The sequence below is a fragment of the Perissodus microlepis genome, chromosome 15, assembly GCF_051167445.1.
Source record: "Perissodus microlepis isolate ML-2025 ecotype Zambia chromosome 15, ASM5116744v1, whole genome shotgun sequence".
NCBI lineage: Eukaryota > Metazoa > Chordata > Actinopteri > Cichliformes > Cichlidae > Perissodus > Perissodus microlepis.
The window spans coordinates 702,470-721,436 of NC_140475.1; the positions used below are offsets into that span (position 1 = coordinate 702,470).

The 18,967-nt window shown below is 42.3% G+C and overlaps 1 protein-coding gene across 1 annotated transcript in view; it reads left to right on the forward strand.

Annotated features, from left to right (window-relative positions):
- Positions 1-496: 496 nt before the first annotated feature.
- The window catches only part of emilin1a (elastin microfibril interfacer 1a), a 31,975-nt gene continuing 13,504 nt past the window's right edge, over positions 497-18,967 (forward strand). The window contains exon 1 of the mRNA XM_084953352.1: positions 497-867. Coding sequence (XP_084809478.1) covers positions 755-867 — 113 coding nt within the window. The 5' untranslated portion in view covers positions 497-754. The remainder of the gene's footprint in view (positions 868-18,967) is intronic.

The window sequence follows — 18,967 nt, forward strand, 5'->3', positions numbered from 1 at the left end:
TTTATTTTAACGTGAGCACATATTAAAACAAATATACTTTGAAATGTGTCCAAACGGACACATTTTAAAGTATATTTTTGCCGGTTTTAATAGTTCAGAGGACAGATTGTTGTTCTAACTCATCCATCGAGATAAGTTATGGCCATCTTTTCTATACAGTTTATCCACAGTTATATTTACACTGTGATTTTGGCGCAGGGCCTGAGAGCAGAGGAGTCTACTTCGTATTCTGACGATTTAGGTTATAACGTTTATTAAGTAAAGTAAAAAATAACTTTACTCTCTGTGTGTGACTGTCTGTCTATGAAAAGCGTTTAATAAATCAACTTTACTACTTACTAAAAAGATAACAACACACTGTGAAAAGCGTCACGCACGTCGACGTGAGTACACTTGGGAAGCAGAGTAGAAAGCGAAGTGCACTTCCAGTAAACTGAGTATCAAAGCGAAACAGACAAACGGGGGAGGGTAGGGGGCATGCAGGGAGGGAGGGAGCTGGCATGGGGCTCACTGAGCTCGGCAAACTTGCTTCTCGTTCCTTCACTCTTCAGCGGCAGTCTGCCTCCAGCACGCTCGCAGTTTAGCGTCTGAAATGCACTTGACTGGACTCTGCGGGTCTTCTTCATCCTGTGAAGTCATGGCTCTGCGTCTGCATTTACCGACTGTGCGTCACTGAACGGATCCAGCGGGCTTTTTCTTGGAGAGACTTTGGACCTAAATGACTTTCATTTGTCTTTGACTTACATTGGACTTAATGATGGAGCATTTATTTTACCTGCTTACCTTCTTACTAGCCCGTGTGTGTTCGGGTCTGGGATACGCGGAGTCTACAGTTCCAGCGGGTCAGAGAGCGGCGAGCAGGCACAGGTAAGGTCCACCGCGCGCAGAGATCACCAACCTGTGACTCGTTCAGTTTAAAACGTTTGTTTACCTAAAAATAGTTTCAAATTAAACTCCTTGGTTAAAAAAGTTTGCTTTGTTATTTTTTTCTTCTCCAAAGAAAGGTTCGAGACCTGTGAATTTTCCCACTGGTCCGTTCATGGATGAACTCATGGATGCAACAATCTATTAGTCAACAACTGTTTAAAGTTTGCTTGTATCTGTTTAAACCATTCAAGCATCCGATGAATGGGCCGTTTATAAGCAGCTCACACGTGGTCTGAATTCTCATTTTCATATGAAATGTGTTATTGGTGATAAAGTCTCTTACGCAGCAGAGAATCGGGAATAAAGCGTGAGTAAGTGAGTGAGTGGGTGGGTGGAGTGTGATGATTCAGGGGCCCGGAGCTGGACAGGGCTTATAGGAATTACAGACATTTACTGTTCCAGATCCCCAAGTGAAAATTTTTCAGGAGGCCCTGAATCTCTAACAGCGCTTCAAGTGTCAGAGGAGGATTTATCATTCTGCCTTGGAGCTTGTTAAGTAGAGGTGAAAGGGCTCACATTGCTCAGGAGCTGTCTGCCATAAAGGATGCGATACAACCAGGGCTGCTAGGGAATGATGTGTATTCCCAGACTGGTTGGCAAATGGTTCCTGGAGGTTGCTGGCTCTGGCTGTCTGAGTTTACAAAGAAAGTGCTGCACAAAAATCTCCTAGGAGTTGCTTTGGTTGCCAGCAGGTTGCCACAGTTGCTGCTAGTTTTTATGTTTGTCTGCAAACACTGGCTAACTACTAATGAGCTGAGTAAAAGCTGACAAAGACCATGAAGAAGGCTCCTTCAGAGTAAAAGTTGTGGCTCAGCATTGCAGCTAGCATGTTTCAGAAGATGCAACTTACTACTTTAGCCAGAAGTCACCATATTAATGTGAGAGGGTGGAATGCTAGGCTATCAGCTATGGCTAGCAAGCTTGGTTAGAGAGATGCATTTCTGAACAGTACTTGTGCAATACCGTGTTTCTCAGTGTTTGTCTTAAGTTACAATTACTAGAATTTCTATTACTAGAACACAAAGATGATTGTGTTAAAGGGCACCATCACCTGGAACAAGGTGCTGTATAGTAGGTGGCTGTTGGCTACAGTGTCCACGTCAGTCAATTGAAGCAGCCCTAGCTAGCTTCTTTAGCTTGGATTAACTTTCAAATGGCCGTGGAACTTTTATAAAAGGGAAACTCTCCATTAGGGCTGCCAGGATTAGTCGACTAGTCACGATTACGTCGACTATCAAAATCGTCGACGACTAATTTAATAGTCGACGCGTCGTTTGAAGCTTTGTAAGATCCCAAAAGACGCAGCAATAAGTAGTAGGGTTTAAGAGTGTAATAACGGACTGAAACAGAAGATGGCAGCACTGCATGTACAAGGATGCCAGCTGCCGTTAAACCCCGAAGAAGAAGAAGCTGTGTCCGGTATCGTAGCTGTGTCCAAAGTTAGCGGCCGCATCCTTCGGAGGCCGCATTTGTAGGCCAATTACGTTACAGCGACACGGCGAAGCCTGTCCAAATTCGAAGACTCCACCATGCCGAAAAATGCATTCTTCATTTCCCCAGATTTGAAGGATGGGTCGGGCCCAACCTATCCCAGAATTCATAGCGCGGCCCCGCTCAGTTTCCGACAATGGCGGCAGCTAGTTAGTTTTATTATTACTCTTATTATTCTTTCTGGGTCACAAAATATACTTTTAACATATTTTCAGGTGAGAATGTAGCTGTGTAAACTTCAAATATCTGCTCAGTTTATCAAGACACCACATATTTTCAAAAGCGCTCCGATGCTTTGTAATTCCGTTAGTTTTTTTTAACCTTTCATGTTGGCTTCATTTTTCAGAACTGCTGGTTGCAGCTGGATTTGCACCATTCCCGTTTTGATCCTAAGACGGCTGCTCAGTAGTCACTGATGGCGTCCCAGCTCAGACCCGGCCAATGATATTGTTAGTGGGCGTATAATTTTTATTATCCTGTATCCACCCCGTAGGTTGTTATTAGCATGTAATTGATCGCCTCCTTCAGGGGCCCGTGTGGACGACCCCCTCAGACAATGCGAGTGACTTGTACGGCTGTAAATGGATGAATAAAGAACTGATCTGAATGACTGATGATGTAGGTGTTCGTACATGTGTGTGAATAAAAAGGTTCACTGCACTCACATGTGGTGTGGGTCTGCCTCGAGGCCTGCATGTGTTTGTAGTTATTGTGTATGTGTCGGCAGGATAGGCCAAGCTTCTGGGAGCTGAGCTCCTGCGACAGAGGTTTCTATCAGGTTTCTGTGCTGCTGATACTGTCTGTGACGAAAAGCAGCTGTTCACGTGCGCATTCAAGTTGAGCTGTAACCACAGACAGGAGGACACAAGATGGAGATGGAGAACGAGTTGATTGGTCAAGTGGAAGCAAGAGATAGGAAGCTAAAAGAAAAAAATCAGACGGAGACAAGTAGGAATAAAACGTTCTCTGTCTCTGCAGGAGTAGAAAAAGTGGTATAAAAGACTATCTGGAGTGAGACCAAGCAAGCAGGCATGGCAAAAGAGAGTGAAAGAGTGACAAAAAGGCAGGGAGGGGAGACAAGACAAGAAAAAAGACAGACTGACAGGGGAAGAGGGGGGCTTTGCTTCTTAAAAGGCTTCCTTTTGCTGCAGCCAGCAGGCTATGAAGGAGTCACCATGGTTGGCCTGCGATGGACACACACATACGCACACACAAAGTGACGTATCGGGAAGAAGAATGCATTGGCCCATGACGGTGCAGTTTGCCCCTCTGACATCTGTTTGAACTCAATTGATCTGTTTTGACAGATGTGTGAAGTATTCCAAAAGCGGCAAAGGCTTTGGTATGAACTGGAGACATCCAGCAGAGGTTTTATTGCGGGATCAGGAGGACCCAGAGCTTTCTGACACATCTCCTGCCAAAACCTCCGAGCTGCAGATATTGACTGAGGAAGAGCGGAGGAGATGTCGGAGATGGATGCAGGTGGACTGCAGACCTGTTTTGGCTCGTTGGTAGTTTGATGGACGAGGCATTAGATCACCACTGGAGGGTAGCAAGGAGCAGAACATGCTTACTGTCACCGTCTGTTAGTTATCACACTTAGGCTCCCTTATACATGGGTCACAAAGGGAGACAAATGCACTGTACACGTATTCAGACACTGGAGTAATCTGGAGCAAAATGAAATGAATGTGTAACGTTGTTGTACCTCCCTGTGCAGCAAATGGCTTTGGAATAAGTCGGTCGCCTCTCCGTACTCAAAAGTCTAAACTTTTTATTTTGGTGTCCTCAAACATGACACTGAGAACAAAAGTCTTGAATGCGGAGCCCTGATGTTTTTTGGTACTTACTCCTGTGGCTGAACTGAAACGTCAGTCGTAAACACTGAGATTTGCTGTCAGTCCTTCATAACTGAATGACAAAGGCTTCTTTGTTGGCCTGAGGTTTAAGGATCCACTGAAAAATGAATCAAATGTGAAATTTCCAAAAGCTTCTTGACCAAAAGTTACCGGCAGAACCACAAGACTCTGTTTTCACTTTCTAACCTTCTCATTGTAGTTTTCTGTTTAGAACGCTCTTCTTCTGTTGTTTAAGGAATTATTAAGGAAACAGGAGCAGATTCGGATTGTTCAGCAATGTGGGAGCCGCTGTCCACAACTTAGCTTCTCTTAATTGCGTCTGAGCAAGCATCCGTTCATTAAGCATCACAGAAGTTTAAAGGCAGCGTTCGGTGGTTCTAGTCCTCTTTATTTAACATCAATGCATGCAAAACCTAACTGACCACATCTGCATAAATCTACAGGGAACTAATCCTTAGATTCAACTAAGCATTAGCCCAAAATATCATGTTCACAACTGTTGTTCACCCACATGTGATCCAACACTTTGTGCTCTTCGTTTATAAATTATAAACACCTCATAAAGTGCTCACTCAGCCGATCTTAATGCACGGTGAGACTAAACAATGAGGGGGTTGAATTTCTATCAGTGTACTCAAATGCTTAAGTTTGGCTGTGTGGATGGTAATGCCTGCCAGCTGATACAGGCTGAATGATCTCAGCATTCGTGGTAGCTTTTTTTTCTTTTAGGACCACCGTGGAGTTCAAATTTGTGGTTTTGAGTGAAATGTCTCAACAACTTTTGGATGACTTGCGATGAATTTCCAAGCAGAAATTGATGTCGCTCTCAGGGTAAAAAGTAAACAGTGTTGTTAAAGAGATGTTTGCATATGAATGTGCAGAATCGGGGGGCATGGGTGCAGGAAGCTTTCAGGTTTCTGTCTAGGGCTGCCACGATTAGTCGACTAGTCACGATTACGTCGACTATTAAAATTGTCGACGACTGATTTAATGGTCGACGCGTCGTTTGAAGCTTTGTAAGATCCCAAAAGACGCAGGAATAAGTAGTAGGATTTAAGAGTGTAATAACGGACTGAAACAGAAGATGGCAGCACTGCATGTACAAGGATGCCAGCTGCTGTTAAACCCCGAAGAAGAAGTAGCTCTGTCCCAGAATTCACAGCGCGGCCCAGCTCAGTTTCCAACAATGGCGGCAGCTAGTTAGTTTTAATATTACTCTTATTATTCTTTCTGGGTCACAAAATACACGTTTAACATATTTTCAGGCGAGAATGTAGCTGTGTAAACCTCAAATATCTGCTCAGTTTATCAAGACACCACATATTTTCAAAAGCGCTCCGACGTTTTCGGAGACGTCTGTTACCCACTAGCTCGATAGCTAGCCGGGGGCAAGGTCACTAGAGCCGTGAGAACACCGGACTCCCGGCAAATTGTTTTCAAACCCACCGCGCTACTCAGGTTAAACATGATATATGAGTCACTTAGATAACTTAAAAATGTTATTGTTTGGCTTTTTTTTAGTATTTTATTTGTTCCTGAGTAAATTGGTTTGGCTGAGATTAAAGTTATAGTTTTTACACAGCTGAATAAACGTCAAGCAGACAGCTGATTATCAGAAGTGTGAGATGCTGGAGAATTTACTCCAGTGTCCTGTTATATTTTAGATAGCAAGGAGTTTATTAAACTTCACCGAAACAATCTGCAGATTTCATTAAAATTTAATAAACTATCATCTTGTCTTTATTGTTAGTTAGCACAGACCTTAAACACTTAAAGCTGTAAGCTAATGATAGTTATATAAGAGCAGATGCTGCCGGTGCAATAAGCTGTACATTTTACGTCCAATGGATGATGATCTGATTAGTCGACTATCAAAATAATCGTTTGTGGCAGCCCTATTTCTGTCATAGTCCAAGAATTGTCGACCTGTAACATTTGAGTGAGTTTGTCTGTATGCGGGCAAACGGTCTGTGTGGCTGAAATCCAATCTCAAAATCACCAACTGTACTCAGATATTATTGCTTTGTATCACTTTATCAAAGCTGATAAGCATCCATAGTGTGAATGGACAATGATCTGTACACAGACTAAGAACCGGGCTGATGTGTTGGTTATCTTTATTTAAACCTGGTGGCTGACACCCACAACACAAGACAACACTGACTGTTGTCAGATGCTGAACCCCAAATTGCTCTGAAGTGTTGTGAATGTGCATAAATCTCGGTGGTTACGTGAACGTAACATGTTGTGTGAATGCTCAAGTAGAGTTTTAGGCCGTTTACCAATATGAAGCACTTTGGGGCAACCGTTGACAGTTTAAATTGAAGACTGTGTTAAATATCATCTCATGTAAGCAGCAGCTAAGAAGCTGTCCAATGAGCTTTCTAGTTTTAGCATGTTACTATGGTAACATCTGCTAATTTGCACTAAGCATGGCTATTACTTTAACTGCTTTGTTGCAACAGAATTGAAGAACACAATTATTTGATTTGTCTGACTGGCACAGAATTGATTAGCATGTCCTCTATTTGTCTTTTTGGCACGTGTTTGATCAGCTCCAGCTCATCTCTGTCAGTGTAATATTTCCCTAACAATCACCGATCTATATGACACATCTACCCACAAAATTACTCTGAAGGGAGGGGCGTAAACTTCATTGTAAATTTAATAGGACTGCACAGTTGGAACATGTTTAACGCTGCACTATGCAGCCGGTGGATCAGGCTGGTTTGTCTCCTATTGAACCAAAACTTGGAACGCGCTCAAATTCACTTGATCTGTACGTGATTTTCTGCTTCCTGTTAATTAGGTCAGTATAAAAAACATCTCCTTAAATATGCTAATGCCATGTGGGAACAGGGATGCTCTCCAGGCACAGCCTTTGTAACCTAATTACCATAGTTTCAGCGCGCATCACATATGAGGAAGCCGTCCTTTGTTTACATAAACCTACAGAAAGTTATAAAGACTGGGATTTCTTCCCATCACATCCCCCCACACAGCTCAACAGCTGAGACTATGAGCCTCGACTCGGGTCACGGATGCCATGACAGGACATTTGTACTACAAACAGCTTGGAGAGCTTTACCTTGCTATTCTGGGCAACTGTGATTTTAAGGCTTTGAGCACTTATGCTCTAAGTGCGCACGCTTCCATAAATGGCTAAAATTCAAGTGGGTCACCAAAAATCCCCCGCAGACCTCCGAATGCTGATGTGTCTTAGCAATAATATTAAAGCAAATGGCAGAATCCTAGACATTCTCAGTATATCTTGGTGACCGTCAGGCTAAACAATCAGAGAGAAGTTTACATAGTCACGCACGTGGTGTGCGTGTGAGTAAAACGGCGAGTGCAGAGCCTGGAAATATGCGTGCGTCTGCCTTTTCTGTACGTTAGCCTGTCCAAATGGGATCGCTCAAGCATGAGTGAGTGCACTCGAGTCATCCGTGGCGATCCGTGTGCCTTTCACTGTGTGTACAAGGACTTCATAGGGACGCTCGACCTCCGGTTCACAGTTCAAATGCTAGCCTACCCCTTTCAACCCGCTCATTCAGGTTGCTGTCGAGGCCTCCCCTTGAAGCTAAGTGAAAGATTCCTCAACAATAGACGCCGCCAAAGGATTTCTTTGTTTAAGCATTAAACCTCAGCCCACTCTTTTCTTTCTTTCACTCCCTCTTCCGCCCACTCATTCGATGCGAATATTCCACTTTACCCGCACTTTCTCTGTGCAGGTCCCATGCAGTGATGCTGCTGAATATAATGAACCTGGAATGCGTGGGTAGAGATGTCAGATCACAACTTCCTGCTTGGCTGTGAAGTTTCTGTCTGCTGTTTTACAGGGAGCTGAAATTTATTGGGTATTAAAGCAAGGTTCAGACAGGTGTAAGAGTTTCACTCACGCTGAGTTATAGCTCTGTATATAAAGACAAGACGCATACGTTCAAAGATTCACTGCTCTGTGTCTGCCAGAGAGCTAATGAAGGCATAGTTTGCATGTTTGTGACTGTAGGAGACTGACGACGTGGATGTGAGGATGTGAATCCAACATTCAAGGCCAATCTTTTGGTTACTTTCTTGTATTGCAAAGGCGCGGCTTTCCCGTTTCGTTGACTTAAAGCTGCTATAATCATTAACCTTCTGGTAACAATGACTCACATTACTGTTTACAAGAGAACACTTGTTCATAGCTACAAACTCTAAGCAATTTCCTGGTTCATCCTTAGAAATCAGGAACATCTTAAGGCGGTAAGGCAGCAGGTATGTCTTATCATGCTAAAGTGACTTTATACTCACCTTCACTTTACTCACCTTTACTCTACTTTTTAGCCCCTTTCAGTGTTTTGTTTTGGTTTCGTGGTCTGTAGCTTTAGTGTTTTAAGTGAAATTGAATTCAGCCTTCCACAAAAGTCAAAGTTAATTTGTGATTTAACAGCTGGTAGCTTTGAACCCAGGCCCGACTTTTTTCTGAGGCAACAGTAGTAACTACTGTGCCACCACATGAGTTATGAGCTAATCCCCGATAAATGGGTGTTTAAAAAAAGTTGCTAGAGAAAATCTTGGACATCTTTTTAGTTTTTGAAATGAAGTAAAAAACCGGTCCCGCCTTTCTTATGCAGATGCTGATTTTCCGCAGTACGTCCGGCAGGTCGACAGGTGATGGAAATTACTGTAGATGCTGTGAGTTTCTCAATCCCAGAACATTTCCAGTGTGCCATCGCTAATCTCTTTATTACAACTGTCAATAAAAACTAATCGGCTCATCACATGACCTCCTGCCACGAAAAAGAAAAAGCCAGACAATACTGTTTGTGCAATGAACACCTCCAAAGAGCTGCATTTGTACGTCCTCTTATCTGACAGAAGTTCTCTGTTACTGCTGATGGTTCAAAGCTGTGAGAACAAAGTTACACTTGTAAATGTAACAGTGTCTGAGGGAAGGAGCGGCTCAGGAAATACTGATACAAATGTGTGGATTTAAAGGGTTTTTTAGCGCTATGATAAAAAAAAGGTTACATAATGCAGTTTAATAAATGGATGTGGATTTTTGAAATGCCTTCTCTGTGTGTCCATTTGGATTACTTCCACATGACCCCAGCCTCAGTTACACCTTCTTCTGTAATTACCTGAACCAGTTTGTCCACTTCCACTTGAACTCTTTCCACTTGCACTGGCACAAGGAAAGCGTCTACAGACTCAGCCTACATAGTGAGTTTCAACTAAAGTTCAGCAGGTTTAACAATGTTTGGTTGCACAGCACAATAGATGTTTGAATATGGATTGGATATCATTGTACTTTAGCTTTACATTTCTGGCTCTATCTACTACTATCAGACAAGCATTCTGAAAATACACAATGTAGCCATAAACATCCTGAAGCATGTGCAGGAACTGCTCTGCACATGTGCAGTATTATACTGTGGAGCTGATATAGTAAAGGAAATGTTGCTGAATGGCCCCTGATGGGAGGCAATAGTACAGACCCATACATGGAGACCTGTGCATTTCAAACACGAGCGCTTTAATTCTCAGTTGCCTGTAATAACTCAGATTTTTAGCTTTTTAGCTTTACAAGCTTCTCCAAAGTCCAAATGTCTTAACGTCATTTACTCTTAGACATGTTTAGAGTTTCAGTCGATGAGTTATGTAACGGGATGTGAGTATTCGGAAACAATCCAAGTTTTTTTTAATGCTTTATTAGTTTATCGAAGCAAAGAAAGGAAAGCTTTCTCATCATTAAAATGCATTAACAGCAGTAAAGCGTAAATTATGTTTATTGTAAGCAAACTGTAGAAAAAGGATTCAATACTGGCAACAGCTGTGCACTTTAATTTGGGAATACAGCAGCGTACTGGGATTCATGTGAATACAATCCAACTGGTACAATTTTGGCAAGTGACACACATTTTTTGTAGCTCTGCCTCTGTATGCCATCACGCTGGATCAAGCAATCGGTCAGCTTCAGTAAGTGTAGACTAGGGCGATATGACCAAAGTCTCATATCCTGATATAAGACATCTCTCGTCCCGATAACGATATAAATCACAAAAATGTAAAATTTTCTGTAAATTCTGTGAATCTCGGGCAGCTCGACTTGAAGTGTTTCCAGCTGGGCGTCGTGTAGCTGGAGTCGAGTGTTTTAACCGATGCATGCAACGACACATTTTTAGACATAAGTTGTAACGGCCGCCGTTTTCTTTCAAAGTTTGAGTCTAAGGTTTATTTTTTAGCACCTGACGGCTCTTTTTTGTTTCTCATCCATAAACTCTCTGCATACTCTTTCACGTGATTCAGTTTATTTTGAAAAGTCTCAACAGGATCTTGAGCTTTATTGTGAAAGGTTTACTTTAAGAAATTAATGTAGCCACTACAGTGACCATCAAACGATGAAAAAATATTAATATAAACAGGTTATTTTACGACACCACGAAACCAACGATAGCGTGATAGGAAACGATAAATGTTTTTATATCGTTTTATCGAACAGCCCGCGTGTAGACCTTCAGCTCTGATTCAAGGACATTAACAAAACTAATGCATGAGCTGTTTATGTCAGCGGGACTGTGACCAGCATTTTAGGTTTATTTACTGTTTTTGATTCCTCATGATTTATTAGAGTAATTGGTAAGTTCTAGTGTATTATTAGTATGTCTTAGTTAGGTTTAGTTAAAGTTTCATCCATGCTCCCTTGTTTATGTGTTGTTTTCTGTTTCCTGTTTCTATCTTCCTCTCCTTGTGTATCGTTCTGTCTATTGTGCGTTTCATGTCTGCGTGTTCAATGTCCCGTTGTCAAGCCTGTGTTGTCACAGTCTACGTCTTTCCATGTTTCCTGTTTTGTCTGAAAGTCTTGTGTTTCCATGTTCAGTGTGTTTAGTTTTGCTTCCCCTGTGGCGTCATGTTCACTTGTATCAGCTGTGTTTCCAGGTGTTTCCACTTCCCTTGTTACCCTTCTGTGTATGTGTCCTCTGTGCTCCTCTGTTCATTGTTGGGTCGTCTGTTTACTTCACGTCGGGTCACAGAGTCTTGCTTTCTACTCTTCATGTTCGTGTTCTTGGCAGGTTTAGTTTACTTCATGTTCAAAGTTTTGCATGCTGCTGTTCAGTTTACATGTTATGTCTCACGTCGTAGTCGTCATAGTAAGTTTAGCTGCTCCCAGTTTAGTTTCTAGTTTAGTTTTGCCCCAGTTCGCCTCGCCTTTGTTTGGTGGTTTTTCACTATCAGCCAAATTAACGGCTCGCTTTTTGTTAAACCTTCATTTTCTCTCTCCCGTGTCTGCTTCTGGGTCCACTCCGCAAACACCCCGACTGTGACAGTTTATCAACTACAGCCATTTTTACACAAAGCCAGTTTGTTTCAGTAGCTCAAAAGTAACTGGACGACTGACCGACAAGCTCTTTTATGTCCAGGCGAAACCTGTTACTGTATTTTTTTAATGGTAAATGAAGCAGATCCTGGAGGTCTGGAGCTGATTCTGAGTGTTGAACTTGGTATATTTTGGTGGTATTGTACACTCAAGCTCTCAGTACGAGGTTGAAGGAGATGTCAGTGCAAGTGAACATGCCCATCATTAAATCCAAAATAATCCCATGAGTGTAATAGCAAAAATTTAAGGAGCGATCAAATCAACAATCTTTAGTTGGTTACGAAAAACAAGTTCATAGTTGTGAACCGCTGGTTACACCCAGGAACAGGAAGCACAGGCTGGCCTTCACGGAAAAGAGCCAACACAGTTTGGACAAAACAAAACTTTTTGGAAAGACGAAACAAATGAAATGTAGCAGATAGAAGGAAGAGAATAATATTGTTGGAGGAAATGTTCTACACTTCACTCACTGACTTTCAACCAAATATTAAAACCATTCCTTCTATTTAAAATTCTGTTAGTTTGTCCAATTACTTTTGACCCTCTGAAAATGGGGCACTATGTATAAAAACATCTGCCAATGCTGAACAGTTAATGGACCAATTTTGTTAAATGCCCTGAAATAACGCTGACAGTTGGCTCTTCAATCACATCCTACTTGTATGATTTAAAGTCCCCCATCGTGCTGTTCAGAGGCAAAACTACAAAAACGTGTCACTGTCCAAACACTGGCACTGCAAAATCCAAAGCAAGTATTTTAGTATCTATACGTCACGGTCTTGACGGTGTGTCCACAGAGGAACACGTGTTCCTGCCGTGTTATGTTCTGAGCAGTGATTTTAATGATGATGTTCACAACACTAATGTGTGTTTGTGAAGAATGAGCAGGTGACACTCAGGATTGCGTCTACCTTTGTGCGTGTGCTTGTTTAGGAATGCACAGCTGAGTGTGCGTGCAATTGTATTTCACACTTATGGGCAAAGATGCCAAGTCTAGTTAGTGGACTTTCATCTGAGTGATTTCTCTGCAGCCGTTTGGATTATTGGGACTTTATTGGATTACGGTTGAGAAAGCCTAACTTCATGCTGATTAGCCAGTGAGGAGAAAAGGGGTTTGCTGAAACGTTTCAGATGTGTCATCTATGCAGCAGAGAGCCTGAAAACTTCAACAAATCCAGCAAAGTCTGCTTTTGGGACAGACATGCACTCAATGAGCTTTGCGCTTAGACTTCGTCATCATCTGACAAATATAAAGACGGCTCTCGTGTGGAAAGACTGGAAAATGAGCCCACAGTGAGGGCGGTGTGTACACTAAGTGTTTGAAAGCTGCCAGAATCGAGGCAGTTCTGGATGTATATGGATACGAATGCGTGTTTGCACATCTGTGTCTGCTCAGAAGTGAAAAAATGATCGATGGTTACGTTTATTTATATGAGAAGCAGCGCCTGTTCTCTGTCAGAGAAAATCGGGCGGGGTGTTGCCAGCTCTAAGCTTTATCTGCTGTCTGTGACGCTGAGAGTCAGTAAGGCAGCGCTGTCCCACTGAATCCCTGTGACGAAAACAAGTCAGCTAAAGTGCGGGAACAGGAGGATGAGCGGTGACGATTAACCACGGCTGTGTGACTTGAAACGCTCTCTTTTTACTCTTGCTTTGATGAACATGTTCGATTCCCATTTCTCAGTCATTTTAAGTAGAAGAGAGCAAGACCAGAGGTAACCCAGCAAACCACCACGAAGCATAATGCAGTGCAACCGACCACCAGACCGAGTTTTACAAAGACATTAAACACAATGTAACTGAGGAAAATGTAATATATTAAAAACAGCAATGCACAGCTAGTGGAACAAATCACACGAGTGTCTGTGCTGCATCTGTGGAAGCATATAGAGGCAGCTCCAGTGCTGTTTGGACGAATGGGCGCTGGGTGATGTCAGCCAAATATCATTCAGTGGTGCCGACTCCAGGCTGAACTGAATCCCACCAAAGCTTGAAACCACTTCACATCAGTGTGAGGCAACGTGATATGTTGTAAACGGACCAAATAAGCCACAAGTTTCTGCGCACGGCTTTTATCTGCCATCAATATTTCATGTGTTTTTCCCATAACCCCTGCACTCAAACTCCATGTCTTATTGGTGAAAAGAGAAGTAACCATCACATGTATTATTAGCCTTACATGAAGGACCACGAACAGTGAAAACTCCTCTTTCAGTCTAAAGATGTTTAACTACACATTTAATCCTTGAGATGTCTCAATATGAGATAAAGAAGAACATCTGAGTTTTTCTGCTTGCTGTGGTAGCCTCTGTCTGAAACATGCTGTTAGATGTTAGATGCCTTACTGATCGATCTAACCCGCCACAGGATGAGACAAAGATCGGAGGTCAGAGCAGCTGTTGGGTTATTTCAGGTTGAATCAACATCTGCACAATTATTTTCTATGGGATCAACTCGATTGACACGCAGATACAAAAGCTTCACAGACTGACACTAAAGATCTAAATAATTAACAAATACTTTTTGTGTTCACTGAAACAAAATGTATTATCCTCATGAAATTTCTCACCCTTCACCTCACATCAAGCATCGAGTCAGCAGGAAACTATGGTTATTATCCACAGAGCTCACTTTCATTAAGCCACTGCTCTACCAAAACAGTGCGCAGGAACACTATAAATAATAATTCAACATCATAACACACATCAGAGGGAACGTTAGGACGCTCCCTTCAGCCAATCCGAAAAGATGTTAATGAGGGGGAATCACAGGCGGATTTAACAGATGTAACCACTGTTTTTAACCCACTCATACATGTCAGTGATAATCTGTCATCACATTAGCCAAGTAAACCGTGGCTGTAGAGTACAGTGGTTTACACATGCACCTAACAGAAGACAGAACAGACACAGGTCAGTTTGTGGCTGCGTGAGGAGGGAAGCTGTGAAAAAACAAAACTAACAACAGCCTAATCTGTCACGTAGAGCCATGAACGTCTATGAACATCTATTATTGTGGACAGAAAACATAAAGAAAATAAGTCCCATTTAAAAAAGAGAGTAACAAACCTTACAGGCTGTTTCCATTTTAAATGAAACTTTAATCCCTGTGTGATTTTAAGTAGCATGCTTTAACTTTTCTACTCTCAACAGAAGTTGTTGAAAAGCTTTTTGTAAGTGTACAGTGAAAAGTAACAGTAACTACTTTAAAGCTCGGTGCGCTGAGCGGGCGGCCACGTGCCGTACAGCTGAGAGCATCCACCCGCCGCCTTTACCGCATGTCTTCCCCTCGCTCTGCCCCCGCCCTCCTGTCCTTTCTTCACTGTTGGACTGACGTCATGAATTTAAACCAAAATGTTGTCTGAGGTGCTTCTTTAAACATCACCTGGACCTCTTTGCTTTCTACAAGAGAAAATTATGCTCAACGGTTGTTTTTAACTGTGTTTCTATTGATTATAATTAAATGAAGTGGATGTCTCGGATTCACGACCTTGGCGTATGTTACAGAGCTGATGAGCTGCCGTAGTTCACGATGATGCTCACGCAAACACAGCAGGGGTAATCGTTTTAAGTTCACCGTGTGACATGCGTACGTCAAGAAGACAACGTCGTAACCTTATTTGTTGTCATTTGAACAACAAACATAAAACCAAAGGTCATTTTCAGTGATGTCCTCTACAGTTGTCACTTTGCTCGACTCTGTGTTTAAATGACCTCAGCATTCGTATGTAACGCACAGGCTTGATGGCGTATTTGCAAATGTCCTGACCCAGCAAAGTTTCCCGAAGCAGATACAGTTTTTTCTCCAGAACTTTGGGAAAACCTTGTGAGAATCGAGGCGAATGAACATTTGCTTTCTTTAAATGAAAAAGCTCCAACAATAAGTAAAGTTTTGACAGTGACATGTTTAAGGTGTGGATGTGGTTGATTCCATCCATCTGTAGCATATGTTAGCATATGTTAGCATATGTTATGTTTCAGATCAACAAACATTAACAGCAGTCTGACAACTAATTAGTTCACTTTCCCATGAAGAGAGGTAAAAGGTCATGGGGGGTCAGAACATGATAAACTCTTCTTGTCAATGAAACGAGCTCTGGAATGAGGAGGGGGACAGTTTACGGGGTGAGAACGAAGGCTACAGGAGGAGAAAAAAAGGAAAGGAGACGAGTAGCAGATAATAAACAGAGATGGACAGAGAGGCGCTCGGGTGCCAAAACCTGCGTGAGACTGAACAAGACGGTAACACAGAGAGAAAAGTGACAGACGTGAAGACTGACAGACAGACGGATGAAAGGACGAGACAGACAGAGGGACTGAAGCTGCTGACTGACTTCCCAGGATGAAGGAGCTCCTTGTGTTCTCCAACTTTTATCCATAAAACACTTCATAGTTCTGCGTAGATGACTCTGGGAGTGACACTAATTGGCCGTAATGACCACTGGAGAAATAGCAGCAGATGGGGATTGTGGGTAATATGAAAATGATGATAGAAAGTGACTGAAGGTCGTCTGTGTCTCAAATCTATCTGCAGCCGTTATCAAGAGAGACATCAGAGGGTCAAGGGCGATAAGGCAGTCGAGGACAAACGGAGTAGCCTGCAGACTGTGGGAGTGTGTGGGAGCGTCGTGCTATGAAAGCATGTTTATGGGGACGTTTTTTTGCTGTTTTAACAAATGTTTGACCGTCCACTTCATGGGAATTATTTTAGGATTAATATTTGAGTTGGCGTGAAAAGTATGGATTAAGTTAAAACCTGAACCTAGCATTAGAAAGCTGCTATAATGAGCATTATTTTATCAACATTGGATTTAATTTAGTGTGAAAAGTTCTTTTCAGTTAAGCAGCCAGTGTTATTTGAGCCACAGCGGGCAGCTGTTTCCACTGAAGTCACTGGCAAACAAAGCTAGCCACCAGCTCTTAGGAGCTGCAGTATTATTTTACTATTTTACTTATTTATTTACTTTTAACCTTTTATATTGTGTATATTGTCTATTTTGTTAGTTAACTTTCTTTTTTTTTTTTTTTTTTTGTGTCCCGTTTGGATCTTTAGCCATCAGAATTGTTGTCTTAAGGCCAAGAAAGATGCCAAGCGGATTTATTTTACCAAGTGGATCATCATGGCCTTGCCATATTGGTCCATTTGATTGACCTTTATTATAATTATGTATTTATTTTATTTTCGGTTGCTACAAACGGGACAGACGTGACTTGGGGATAGGACAGGGAGAAAGAATGAAAGAAAGAGAGGGAGAGAAAGAAAACCAAAGGGGAGAAGAGACGGTGAGAAGGGGGGGAAGAAAGGAAAAAACAAACAAACAAACAAACAAAACGCCTGGATCACCTGTATGGAGAAAAAAAACAGAAGAGAAAGCAAACAACAAAGAGCAACATAATAAAAACAGCACCATCACAATAAACTAGCTAGCAGTAGATAACAGTAGATACTAAATAATAAACGATATTGTGCAGCACGCAAGATAGACAGCGCACAATGTGCTTTGAGGCAGCAGCCAAGAAAGGTGTAGTCCGCGTCTGTGAACACCCGTGTGTACACCTGTGTGCACACCTGTGTCGATCACCACGCTTGTATTCCAAAGGTTTCTCCATGTAACGATCTGCTAGGGAGTGTGGGGAGCCATAGCCCCGTCCACCAGGGTATGAAGCAGGTATGGAGGAGATCCAGGCCCCAGATATCCAGAGGCCCCAGAGTACAAGGACCCGAGGAGGACCACCAAAGGGGGGGGGAACCGTGCCACCCTCCTAGGAAGAGTGTTAGTTAACTTTCTGTTTATTTTAATCTTTGTGTACAGCACTTTGTGACGGCCTGTCTATGAAAAGCGCTTAATAAATCAACTTACAGTCCCCTCAGGGCTCAGTGAAGGAGGGGAAAGTACATGACGCGAGTGAATACTTCACCGGGAAACATAACTCTAGATGCATGCTGCTGTTGATCTGTAATTTTGCTCTTTGCAGCCACTTTATGCTTGGTGTTGTGGTTTTCCATGTGCGTACTGTAGGATCAATGAGCATCGTGTTTCCTTGAACAGGTGGGAATCGGTGGTTCAGAGGGTTGATCAGAGGGTTACCCTGTCAGCAGTGACACGTGTGTGCACCATATATAGTACACCTTGTTAGTATTAGGTCAGATTGGTCTAAGGAGCTTGGAAAGAAAAGCATCTGGACTTCTTTAAGTTGCTTGAAGACGTTTCACCTTCAGTTTGAACTTCTAAGGAGCTTTCCAAGCTCCTTATACTACGATGATCTGGATGACTGAGAACCTTCACAGACATTAGGTCAGATTCCCTTTAGCGTTCAGATCTACTTTCATTCTCGATGCTATAGATTCAATCAAGTGCTGTAAAGATTCATTGAAGATTCATGTCTATATTGACATGACAGCATCACACAGTTGCTGAGATCCATGATGTGAATGTCTTTTTGCACCAAAGGTGACCCAGTAGGATTGGGATCCGGTGACTGTGGGATTTGAGTGCAGTGAACTCATGAAACCAGTTTGAGATGATTGTACCTCTGTTACATGGTCCATTTTCCTGCTGGAAGCAGCCATTAGGAAATGGGTAGGTGTGGTCATAATTGGATGGTTGTTTAAATGATGCTTAGTTCGTAGTAAGCGGCCCAAAGTGGCATCAAACGCAGTTTTACCACCAGCAGCCTGACCCATTAGTAGAAGGAAGGATGGATCCATGCTTTCATGGTTTTTACACCAAATTTGGACTCTGTTTGAATGTTGCAGCAGAAATGCAGACTCATCAGACCAGGCAATGGTTTTCAAATCTTCTTTTTAATGAGCCTGTGCTAGCTGTAGCCTGAGGATTCTGTTCTTAGCTGATAGCAGTGTTCCCTTTCTATCAGCATGAAGTAGTCTGGACACTCTCTCTGACATTAACATTTGATCACAGAAAAATCAGAAAAAGTGTTCACGTGCGACAATCCCAATCAAACCTGTCTGGTTTAGCAGTTTAGCAGTTTAGCAGGTCATGTTGACCATGTATACGCACCTAAGTGCACTGAGTTGCTGTAGGCTCAAATACAGTGAAACAACCAGAGAGAACACTATGTGGACAGTGTAGAGTGAGGTTACTATCATAAACTAACTTCAGCTTTTTGTGTGATTCTTGTGTGAAGTCCACTAAGTAACCCAGTATTAGCACAACCAGCTTGTAGCTTTGGAACATCAAAGTTAACAAAGACAGGAAATATAGTTACGTTTGGAAAAACTGGAAACTGATGTTGCTGATATTTGTTTGCTTAGAAGAAGCGACCTGTATCCCCGGGTTAACATTATGTGCTAAACTAGGCTAAACGTTTTC